The 12,213-nt window shown below is 47.9% G+C and overlaps 2 protein-coding genes across 2 annotated transcripts; both read right to left on the bottom strand.

The window, feature by feature from the left end:
- Positions 1–2,834: 2,834 nt before the first annotated feature.
- On the bottom strand, positions 2,835–4,651 carry ZAR1 (zygote arrest 1). The gene is made up of 4 exons (XM_054030747.1): positions 3,866–4,651; positions 3,545–3,637; positions 3,392–3,466; positions 2,835–3,095 (listed from the first exon to the last, which is right to left on the bottom strand). Exons 1-4 carry the CDS (start codon positions 4,649–4,651, stop codon positions 2,952–2,954), a joined length of 1,098 nt encoding a protein of 365 aa, XP_053886722.1. The 3' UTR covers positions 2,835–2,951.
- An 888-nt stretch (positions 4,652–5,539) lies between these two features.
- Positions 5,540–11,086, bottom strand: SLC10A4 (solute carrier family 10 member 4). Its single transcript, XM_054030539.1, has 3 exons — positions 10,610–11,086; positions 8,914–9,124; positions 5,540–6,572 (listed from the first exon to the last, which is right to left on the bottom strand). Exons 1-3 carry the CDS (start codon positions 11,053–11,055, stop codon positions 6,057–6,059), a joined length of 1,173 nt encoding a protein of 390 aa, XP_053886514.1. The 5' UTR covers positions 11,056–11,086; the 3' UTR covers positions 5,540–6,056.
- Positions 11,087–12,213: the final 1,127 nt, after the last annotated feature.

Raw genomic sequence — 12,213 nt, 5'->3', positions numbered from 1 at the left:
TCAACCATCCCCACCCCCCACCCCCAAAAAAAGGGACTTGATCAGCCATTCCTTATCCCCACTAATCTAATAGTATCAAACATCAAGCCCCAAGCATAGAGCTGGGGCTTCAGCTCCATCCATCCCATCAGAGGAATCAATTTGGCAGTGTATAGGTCTATGAACCTCAACGTGTCATTTTTCAGATACCACTTTAGATTGCCCCAGAATTAGGATTGCTGAGCTGTTTGGTTTTTGTGCATTAGGACCCAGCAAAATAATTCAACATCCTAAATTTATAAATAGGTCTCCACATTCAAAAATGGCTCTAATGTTCTGTGATAGACTCCAGGACCAAATATTAATCCCAGAACTCAAATGTGGAAAATACCCCACATACTCAGCACAGGCAGTAAAGTTGCCTACATTTCCAAACACACTGTTGGACAGAAATGGATAATAGGAAGAGGCAAAACAAATTATATTTATGCTGGGAACAAATCTGTGCTAAAACACTGAATCTGGGTCACTGCAACTAGGTCAGAAGGGTATTTAAAAGCTAGTTGGTCACCACTGCAATTCTAGCTGTAGCATTTAACTGCATACCTAGAAACAAGTTTGTGAAGGGGAAGAAGAGGGATGTAGGAGGTCATCCTACAAGCTGCAGAATACAAACTGATGAAGAATATACTGCAAACAAAATAGCAAGGAGGAGTAATGTATACACATTACATCATTTGAAATTAGAAAATCCATGTCCTGTTTTACAAACTGATTATCCTTACTTTAGTTAAAGGTTGAGTCTACCCAACTGCTTTACATGGTATTATATGGCAAACATTTTAAAAGGTTCCCATTAATAGATGTAGATTAGAATTCTGTACATAACTAAATGCAGCAATTCTTATCTCCAAGAATACCTTTACTGTAAGGAAAAAAAAACTGGTTTCCATTCTTATGTAGTGTGCCCTTTCCCATCTTCACTGGGGAAGGGAGAGAAGAGAGTGGCAGATCTAGTGAACTTTTAGGCAAGTATGAAGCACTTTATAGTAACTGCCTGCAGAAGGCCCTACATTACTAGATAGACATACTAAGTTTAATTAATAAAAGACCTTATTTAAGAAAGATTATGTTTGGTCTTTCCAAAAAACGCTTTTTAAAAAATATTGGGAGTTTAATATATAAGAAAGTCTACAGTAGCACTGTTGCCTAGGAATCTGACCCCAAGCTTGATGAACAGTGGAAGGGGGCAGTGGAGAAAACACTATAGTTTTCATCCAGTGGCTGATAAGCTACATTCCATACATCCAACTAATTAGAGGTAATTATAGAGAGTAGTCTTTTAAGTAGGATGCAACATTTGATAAGAAATTGATGTTTACTGCTAATAAATGAGTACCTTTCCCAATAAGTGCTGGTTCCTACAGAGGGTCCACATAGCTTACAGCAGCAGCTACTTCAGGCCAGTACTGTGCTATTGTGGGATTGGGAGACAGCAATTCCCTGGTTCTGCTTACTCATACTGTGGTTCCAGTTCATGTCTGTGCCACAAATCCTCTCCTATACCTCAAGGACTTTCTTCAGTTCGAGAAGGGGAGGATCACATGCAAGCAGGCAGAAGCCAAGCACTGTGGATATGTGATAGGTACAGGCAGAGTTTAAAGGCACCTCCAGAAGTTACAGACAGCCCTATCTTGTGTTTTCCATCTTAGGATACTGGCTGTGGGTCAGTAAGGAAGACGTTTAAAATTATGCAACAGTTTCCTTTTATAACAACTTCCTTCTGAAATTGCTACATAATACCACCCTTCCTCATGGTAATAGTGTTGCAGTCGATAAATAAATGTTGGGGTGTATCAAGTCAAAAAGAAAGCTGGTTATTAGCAATGTGTTATCTTTAAAGGAGAGTTTCACAAAAAATTATACATTACTGACTCTTGGAAACAGAAGATTTTGGTCTACAGTTTGAAAAATATACAGGTAGAGAAAATTAACAGTCACTATCAGATTAGCTAATAAAGTAAGCTATTTCACAGTAGGCTCCATAAGTGAAAAATGCAGCCATGATAGTTATTGATAGCCACAATGATCTGTATCAATTACAAATTGATCAAAACATTAAAAAACAGACACTGAAAATCTTTAGTCTATTAGCAACAGCTGTTTCATTTTATCCTCTCCCCTTTACAGCTATGCACACCTGGAGGACATACCCCTTTTAGATTAAGGGGTTGCATTAAAGGTAGTGCTACAACAGTCCCTGGAAGTATTCAGATTAGTGATAGCCATTTCTACAACTAAACTAGCTACTAGTCTTCAGCTCAAGCCTAGGATTATACACATTTTGTTTCACGATTGGACTAACCCTCTGCCTAGTCAAGAATTGCTAACTTTCAGATGTTAAAGTGATTGATGGGAAGAAAGTTGTGTATGTTTATGTACTCCTACATTGGTAAGTGACTGTAGGACATTTAGTTAAATTGCAATCCTACATTAATATTTGCCTGTATTGTGGAAGGATGCCATTGGATTTTCATTCTTGTGTTAAATGAGATGGATGCTTTACATAGAGCAATAGAGGTAGTTTACACCAGTAATCTGTTTGAGACTCAGCTACCTAAGTCACTTCCCAGAGATGTCTCCCTGAAGCATAGGGAGGTCACTAGGAAAGCATGTCTGCCTCTTCCAGAAGCAGAAACTGCTAGATGTTGTCACCATAACAATATGTCAGCCACAGGCATACTCTTCCTTGTATGACAGCCTTCTCCCCCATTCCTAATGTAAGTGTTGCAACTTCCATACTCAAAGAAGGTAGACATGAGCATGCCTTATCTGTTATAACAGTGCTTCGCCATACCTTTATTTGTAGGTTTGCCCAGCCATATCCCACCATATTATATATTCTTTCAAAAGAAAAAAACTGCTTTGATTGCAATTTTACACTAGGATCCTTTAAACAAGAAGTATCCCAGTCAAATAATATATTTGAAACTAAATGTACTATCACAGGAAAGACGTTTGCCTTTGCATCTCCCACAGAGATCTTGACGATGGGGTCTCTTGGGGTCCACATGGCGCACTTTCACAGGGCAGGTGCATCTGGTCTGCTTACAGCTCTAGAAAGAAGCAAGGATGTTGGAGGAGAAAGTACTTGAACTGCAATGATACAGGCAAGACAGGAAAGATCTGCAAGCTTAGGGGAGGGAGCAGCATTAGCTACAGTAGTTTAGATTATAGCCTCCCTGCACTGAGCAGGAGTGAGGCTGCTGACACTTGTGGTGCTAGAGCACAGCTGGAGTTCCCAGGCTTACTGGAAGGAATGGTGGTGAAGGCCCCACAAACCACCTCCCTGAGGTAGGCCAAGTTACAGGGCTCCCCAGTGCACTAGCTAGCCCGAGGGGGCAGTGCTCACCTGGCAGGTGATGTCCTCCACACGGTAGGGGTTATAGGATTTCTGACATGTCCGGCAGAACTGCCTGAAGTAGACCTGGAGGAAGGGGGAAGGCGGGTCAGTGGCAGTCAGAGCCTAGGGGCAGAGGGGCAACCCCAGGGACACCAGGCCTACCTTGTTGGTGCCCTGCACACACCACACATAGGCGCTCTCCCAACGGATGTTGCAGTCCTTGCAGTGGTAGTAGCCGTACTTCTGCTCCAGAAACTAGGGGGAACAAGGGTTACTCAGCCACAGGCAGGGAGCCAGCCCCCAGCCATGCCAGGCCTGCTCAGCTCCCGCACCCTAGGCCCTACTGGCCACCGTGCAAGCAGTGACCCCACCACAGAGAATCGCGTGGGCTCCAGGGCTAGTCACCTGAGGCCCCGCCCCCGGGCTTCCCGCCACCCCCTGTCCCGCAGCCGCACGCGGTGACCCGACCTGCCCGGCCCTCACCTGGAAGCGCAGGCGGGTCTTGCCCTGCCCCGGCTCCTGAGGGGCTGCGGCCTGGGGCTGCCCCGCCTGGGGCTCGGGGGCCTCCAGCGGGCCTTCCTGCCGCGGGGCAGCTGCCGCCTCCTCCTCCGCCACCTCCTGCTGTTGGGGCGGCCGCGGCTCCTGCGGCTCCACGCTGCTCCCCGGGGGCTGCTCCCAGCTGGCCCGCACGGCGGCCGCCTCAGTGCTCTGCTGCTCCTCTTCCTCGGCGGCCGCCTCCTCCGGCTCCTCCTCGGCCGCCTCCTGCCCCGGGTCCTCGGGCTCGGGCTCCTCCAGGAAGGTGGTGAGTCTGCGGGACGCCATGGGCGAGTACACGGCGATGGTCCTGGGGAAGCGCACGGGCCGGCCGCTGGTGGTGGCGGGGCTGCCCTGCTCCTGCTCGCGGGGCCGCAGCGAGGGCAGCCCAGGGGCCGGCCGCCGCCGCAGAAGCAGGGTGCGGGGCCCCAGCGAGCACTGCACCGAGGCGTCCTGCCGCGGGTTCACCTGCACCCCTACCTCCTTGGTGTTGGCCTTGCGGAGCCGCGGCGTCAGGCTGGGGTTCACCTGGGACAGGATCGCCTTCAGCTGCGCCCGCTGGTAGTTATCGAAGTACTCGGCCGCGGCCGCCGCCGCTGTGTCCCCATAGCTCGAGAAGTAGGTGCCCCGCTGCCGCCAGGCGCCCGGAGGCCCTTTGCCCTTGGGCGGCTGGTAGCGATAGGAGTAGGGGGTGTAGGCTGAGTACAGGTAACTATCCATAGCCTCGTCCGCCATAGCGCCTGCCCCAGTAGTTGGGCCTGCGGGGGCTGCTTTAAATAGCCCGCCCTGGGGTAGGGCAGGCCCAGGTGTACGTCCCTCCTCCCCCACCCAGCCAGCCACCTGAGCGGGGCTGCTGCCATTGGCGGAGGGGTAATGAACCACCTCGCCGCGGATTCCCTGGTGGGGATCGCTGTCCCGGGAAGCCCGCGAGGAAAGCAAGTGGATGGGAAGAGCGGGCTAAGCCCGGGGTCCAAGGAACATAGCAGAGGTGGGAGGGGAGCCACCGGGCAACCGCGGCGGCGGGGACGCAAAGCTTCAGGCAGGTCTTTGAAGCAAGTAAACCCCTTATTGGTACAACCCTCCTGGGTTCTCTCTGTCTCTTAAATGTCCTGAGTCTCCCTTTCTCTGTCACCTGAGTTACACTCGCCGTGTGGGGGCCCTAGAGTCTGTGCCGCGCTCATGTGAGCTGAGGGGTTTAGCCGGAGGCTATGGAGCGTTTTCTTTTGAGCGGACCCGGTACATTGATTGATTGGTGATATTCCCACGGGAGAAGCAAGAGGCTGTGTGCCGCAGACAAAGAGTAATAACGCGGTGTCGGTGACGGAAACAACATGCGGGGGAATCCAGGGGCGCTGGAACAATGCGTTTAGCGGGGCTGCTGACAGCCTTCAACCAAACTGTAAACCCTGTGTATGATGGAAACCACTTCAAGCCAGGGGGTGCGGGAGCACCCCCAGTTCCAGCACTTATGGCTGAATCTGTGAAGGAGGAAGGAACGCATGAATTCCTTGGCTGCTACTAAACATAAGAGCCAGGGACCAGGAAGTTTAAGAAGGGAGGATTTACCTTCCCTGCAGATAAATCGCTGCTAGATACATCGCTAGATAAACTAGACCGTTACTTGCACTTCCTTTTAATTTTTAGTTATCTTTGGAGGGATTTTAATTAGTGATTAATACAGCATTAATTCATCTTTTCCACGCATTTATCATCAGAACAATAGACAGGATGTTTTTTACAACTAATGGGATGCATGAAATTGAACGACACTTTACAAATATAATCTAATTTGCTCGTTTGTTCACATCACAAATTAACCCTTTCCGACAAAATGCTTCATTCATTAAGTAAGGCTCCCTGCCTTACTTAATTCACCAAAGAGCTTCTTCGTATGAAGATGTAGACTTATCTCCTTGTATCACATTGATTTTTGTACATATAAGGCTATATGTGGGGGAAAATATTCGCAACTGGCACAATAGTAAACGTATGATCATTTTATACACTGGGAGTAGATGGGTGGGTTATGGAAGCTGGTCAGTACCCCAGCTGCCTGTTTTACTAGTTCCCAAAACATATCGCAAATACCATATAATATTACTGTAACTCAAGCGTCCCCTTCTGATGCTCTGTTGTCCATCTACAGTGCAGTCTGTGCAGGCTCCATCAGAATAGAATTGCGTTCTTCTGTAGTCACTGTGCCGTATGAGGTATCTGCCATTTCCTCCTCTTTCAGTTTCTTGTAAGAAATATCTGTGTCATCATCTTCATTTAGGGGATCTTGTTTATAGGTATCTCTTCCGTACATCTTGTACACTAACACAAAAATCCCTGCTTCTGCAGCCTGGAAAAGTGCATAAAGCAAGGGAAACATATACATACTTCCTATGAGGTGTGGTGGAAAAGTTAGTTTCAGTATAGCCGTGCAGAGCTGGACATTTTGACATCCTGTTTCCAAGGACACTGTCCTCTTGCAATGAGGTGGCAGGTGAAATAAAGTAGCTAAGCCATATCCTGAGGCATAGCCCGCTAAGGGCATCAAGATTGCTACTATGTAGACAGACGCAGGGATACTTGCCAGCAACTCAGGTCCCAACATAGTGCCAGTCAGAATGAAAAGAAGCACCAAAGTCACTAAAAGGGACCACAAGGAAACCTAACAATAATGAATAATCACAATCAGATATGTCAGAGAAAAAAGAAGGGAAAACTTACATTAGAGTGGTTTAAAAGCAAATTAATTAAATACACAATTATTAAAATAGTGTTTAAACTATATATTTGTTTTAAAAATCAGCACATTTTATTGTAGCAGTTACAGCAGAAGCTTTTCCTTATATGAATAGTGAACAGACTAAATGTTATTGACAGACATTGAAAAAGACCACTCTGCTTAATTCCAAATTCCCGGGAGTTTGTCATACCCTTAGCATTTCTAACATAGAGCTTATTGTAACCTATCCATTGATGGACAGATTCTGCTACCCTTTCTTACCTTGGACCTGATCTAAAATTTCAGTGGACTTTGAATCAGGCCCAAGGTGAATAAGGGTGGGGAAAAATCTGTCTCTTAATTAGTTTTTAACAGTATAACTTGTTCGGGATACTTTCTCAGAAAGACAGTAACAATCTGCATTAATGTGTGTAAATTTTCATTTAAAAAGAAAATGAAGCTAAGTCTTATTTTTGCTATAATACTTTAAAATATTACTTTAAAAGTGTAAATTGGATAAACTATTTAAAGACATTTGATCTTGCCTAACAATGTGTATGTCAAGTTTAAGCCTAAAGGAGATATAAACCATCCAAACTGACAGTTAAAAAGGATGGTACCAGTTCTGAAGTAAGGTCTGATCCCATTGAATTCAATGGCAGTTATATAATTTACTTCAATTGGTGTAAGATTGGGCCCAGAGTTTGGGTCTTTTTAGTTTAGTGTATTCTGTGCACGCTGCAACCATTGAGTGATTTTTGCAGTATTAACTGGTTGTGTGCTGAGTGGCTTTACTTTACCTTCGAGCATGTTTTGCTTGAAAGTTTACCTTAATTTTTAACTTTAATGTTTTGTTTTTTGATTAACAGAAATATTAATTTCACTATTGTTGCTTTCAACATAAATATATGTTTAAAGGCTTTTGTAATAGTACTTCAATCAGGTAATTCTCTTCAATTATGGTTAGTAGTCTCCACAGCATGCTTTCACTTTTCTATCCCCATGAATTCCCTTTCCTCAAACCTTTCTCTTTCCCTTTGTTGCACGTAATAATATTAGTTAAAGGTAATAAGATTGTACATTTCTGTTGTTCAGTAAGACCATTTTTTTATTTGTCCTCATCCTTCCCTAAAACACTGGGTGTAATACTGGTACCTTTGCTTATTTTGTTGAACCTTCGAAATTATTTTCAAATAACATGCACATAAACGTACTTTAATGTTATTTTTCTTAGTGACTTCCATACAAATTACTTGCATGATGAAGGTTTAGTCAGAAATATAGAAATTGGTTGTGCCACGATTGATGAAAAATGCTTATTGAAAATGTGTATATTTCCAAACAAAGAAATAATTTAGAAAACAGTAACTGTTATCTTTTTGTTTTAATTATTCCAAATTAAGATAGTTGTACGTGTTACTATTTTTGTTAGGAATTTACTGATTTTATTGCATGTGGGCCTGAAGCTACTAGTTCTAATGTGGATATAGGACCTGATTATATTATAACGTTATTTATTTAAAGCACATGCTTAGCAATGTTGTCTCATAATTAGAAATATATTGAGCATTTATTTTGTGGTTTGATCTGCTCTTGTTGCATTGAAGAAATGGCATTGTCTGCCTACCTTTTATTTAGTGTTACTGTAGGGAAATATTGATTTATCCTTTGGTTTTTGTAAGAGAGCATTTTTTTTTTTTAACAAAAAGTTACTTGTAGTCAACTCTAATCCTGTCTGTAACTGTTTTACAGAAAACAGCCACGCACGGGCAGTATTTTATTACTAGTTGACCACAATGGGCGCTTATACTTCCTCTTTGGAAAAAAGGAGATTCTGTTTAGAATTCGGAATAAGTCCTGGGGGTTTACACGAGTTTATGTGATGAGCCTTAATCCTATGATTTGAGTGATATCAATACAATACACGGAAGTGCTCAGTTTCTTCTACACTGACATGCAGTCCTGATGAAACAGATACCATGCACGTTCCTCTCCATGCTGGCTCCTCTACTCTTTAGTACTCACGACGTAGGGCAATATTTATGCAGTTTAGCAAGCTTTACCCGGCTCTTTATTGTAGATCTGTTAAATCTTCCCCCACGTGCATCTTTTCTTATCCTTTAACTAGACCATGTACATTCTATATCCTGAAGCAGCAGCGCCCATAGTGCGGCTCCGAGAAGCAGAGCCCTTCCCCACACCCCTATGACCACCCCAGCGAGAAGGAGCTCCCTAGGGGCACCTCGGTGTATGTAGAAGCGGGACCCGACGCAGCTGTTGTTACCTTGAGCAAGAGATCGGCGACCCGTGTGTACTTGTAGCGGATGAAAACTCCTACGCCGATGGGGAGCAAAGTGCTGCATAGGGTCAGACTCACGGCCCCCAGGGGCAACAGCTGCACCAGAGGCGTGTTGATCCAGGCGCGGCTATATATCCACAGGCACAGGGGCATCAGCAGCAGGGCCAGCAGGGTGGAGGAGGCGGTCATGATAATACTGCAGGAGGGAGGGGACAGAACAACAGGCAGCGGGTCAGCACGAGCCGCTCTTCCATCAGCTGCTAGGGCGGGGGGACAATCCCGCCCCAGGCTCTAGTAAGAGCTGGCGATACAAATCCATTTAGTGTAACGAGGCACAAGAGCTCGGACAAGAGTCGCCCAGGGCGCAAGTAGCTGTTTGATTGCAAGAATTTCCCTTCAGTTACCGAGCAGCTGGAGATGCTCGGATATTGGCCTGAATATGGGTTGGGGGGGCGGGGTATTGCCTGCTGTGTTTTTCTGTGAAAGGAAGATTATATTTTTGTATGTAAAACCTGCCTGCCTTAGGGGGTCGTGGAGCACAAACAGATAATAATTGCAAGTGCTCAGCACGAGTTGGGCTCCTCGCATCTCCCAGAGGCGCGCAGCCAGCGCGGGAGACAACAGCGCAAGAGCTCAGCGTCCTTTTGTCGTCCCCCCCCCCCCCAAAATTCCCCTGATGAGATCGTGAAACCGGCTTCTCTGTCCCGGTACCCACGGGCCGCGCCCCGGAACAGGGGCAGCAAAGGCTGGTACAGACCTGATTATAAAATAGCAAATATTTTAAACAACCATAAACCCGACAGTCCTCCCGCAGCACGCACAGTCCACACCCACCCACACCCCGGCACTTCCACACGTCCCCCAGTCCGGCACATCCACACCCCCCGCACTGCTACTGACCCCCGGCACTTCCACATTTCCCCTTCCTCCCACCCCACCCCCGGCACTTCCACACACCCCCTTCCTCTCCCTACCCCCGGCACTTCCACATTTCCCCTTCATCCCACCCCACCCCCGGCACTTCCACATTTCCCCTTCCTCCCACCCCACCCCCGGCACTTCCACACACACCCTTCCTCTCCCTACCCCCGGCACTTCCACATTCCCCCTTCCTCCCACCCCACCCCCGGCACTTCCACATTTCCCCTTCCTCCCACCCCACCCCCGGCACTTCCACACACCCCCTTCCTCTCCCTACCCCCGGCACTTCCACATTCCCCCTTCCTCCCACCCCACCCCCGGCACTTCCACATTCCCCCTTCCTCCCACCCCACCCCCGGCACTTCCACATTTCCCCTTCTTCCCACCCCACCCCCGGCACTTCCACATTCCCCCTTCCTCCCACCCCACTCCCGGCACTTCCACACACCCCTTCCTCCCACCCCACCCCCGGCACTTCCACACACCCCCTTCCTCCTCCCACGCCCCCCCGGCACTTCCACATCCCCCCCCCTCACCCCCGGCACATCCACACACCCCACACGGCTACTGACCCCCGGCACATCCCCCACCTCCCGCAGCGCCCACGGCACATCGAGTCCCCCGGCTGCCTCCCTCTCCCAGTGGGGTTCAGGCCACCTTCTCTGGGTCCTTTACTCCGACCAGGAGCGACGCCTGCCCCGCCGGGGAGGGAGATGAGCCCGGCGCCCCGCGGAGGCAGCGGCCCCGGCGGGTTGGGTACCTGAGGTTCATGTCTCCGTTGACCAGCAGGGACATGATGTTGGAGAGGTTCCCCCCAGGGCAGCAGCCGCACAGTAGCACGGCCACCGCTGCCACCTCGTCCAGGGCGAAGAGCAGCGCCAGCAGGAAGGCCAGCAGGGGCATGAGCACGAACTGGCAGAGCAGCGCCAGCAGCACCCCCACCGGCCGCCGCAGCTGCCCCCCGAGCTGGCTCAGCTCCACGGTGCAGCCCAAGCCCAGCATGGTGATGCACAGCGCCAGCCCCACGAACACGCTCAAACCCTGGTTCAGAGGGGTGTCCCAGAACTGTGGGCTGCCCCCCGGCCCCGTGCCTGCCTGCGGCACCCGGCTGGAGGGGCTGGGGCTGCCGCTGCTGCTGTTCTCGGGCTCCGGGGAGAGCGAAGCGAAGGGGGCAAGAGTCCCGTTCTCCACCCAGGAGCTGTCCATGGCTGTGCACGCCTGGCAGTCAGCGGCTGAGCATCTAGTCAGAAACTGCCAGGTCCCTATCGCCTGCCCAAGCACTGGAGGAGCCGGGAGGCCCCACAAGGTGGGGACTGATAGGCAGTGAAGCGGCTGAGGAGACTGTCAGTCAGTCACCGGGCTGAAGCACTGGCACATTTTAGCCCTCCTCAGACCTTCCTCCCCACCCCCTAGACACCTCCACTTACAGCCAAGCACAACAGCCCTCATTTACACACATTGAATTAATCTGCCCTACACAACATAGCACCTACAGTTAGACACACTGCATCTAGTATACTCACACTACATTAGATTTCCTCTGTCTCTTACACAAGAAGGCTTGCTTTTTTGTATTCAGTGTGTCTTGTGTCTGCTTTATAAAGGGTGCATTCAGTCACACACTTAACCCACAGGCATAGACAGACATCCTGTTAAGAAGCTACTCCAGGCAGGGTCCATGTCTTCCTTTGTGTCTGTTATGGTGCCAAGCTCGCTGTCAGCAGTCAACCAATAATAAAAAATGTTTTATTGCAGGTCTAGTGGAAAAACAAACACAAACCCCTTGCTACGGTTATTTCGTCTGGTAGTCTCTTGTGAAAGACTTGAAAAGAGAAGCAAGTGGTATTCACTGGGTCACCTTTGTCTGCTATTTCCCCCCCCAAAGAAGTCTAACAAATATTTTCAACTGATAAAGGCTTGACAGGGGATTTTTGGAGGGATGGACTATGAGCAGACACATTTCAGTTTCACTCCACGCATGCTCATGACAAAAACAACAAAAATCTACTATTAAATATTAATATTATTTTCTGATTTTTGGTGCTTAATCTCGCTCAGCATCCTAAAGCAAAATGAGCTAATCATCACAATGTTGTCCTAAGTGAGCAATGTCAGCTTTACCATTGATACATTCAAGGGAGGTTCAAGGTCATTCCCACTAATGGAAAGAATGTACTTGAGTAAAAGCTGTGGCATGGGTGAGGAATGATGAAAAGCTCTTTAGCCAGGTCAAATTAGAGCCACTTTCTGCTGATGATGGGCTTCAATAATGAGCAAAGAACCAACTATGTTTAACCAAGAAACTATGTGATTTAATTAATGGCAATAAATTACACGGTTTTCTGCTGCTGCATGGATCTAGAA

This window comes from Malaclemys terrapin, chromosome 5 (genome assembly GCF_027887155.1).
Source record: "Malaclemys terrapin pileata isolate rMalTer1 chromosome 5, rMalTer1.hap1, whole genome shotgun sequence".
NCBI lineage: Eukaryota > Metazoa > Chordata > Testudines > Emydidae > Malaclemys > Malaclemys terrapin.
The sequence above is the reverse complement of the archived record's forward strand: the minus strand, read 5'-3'. Positions and strand labels throughout refer to the sequence as shown.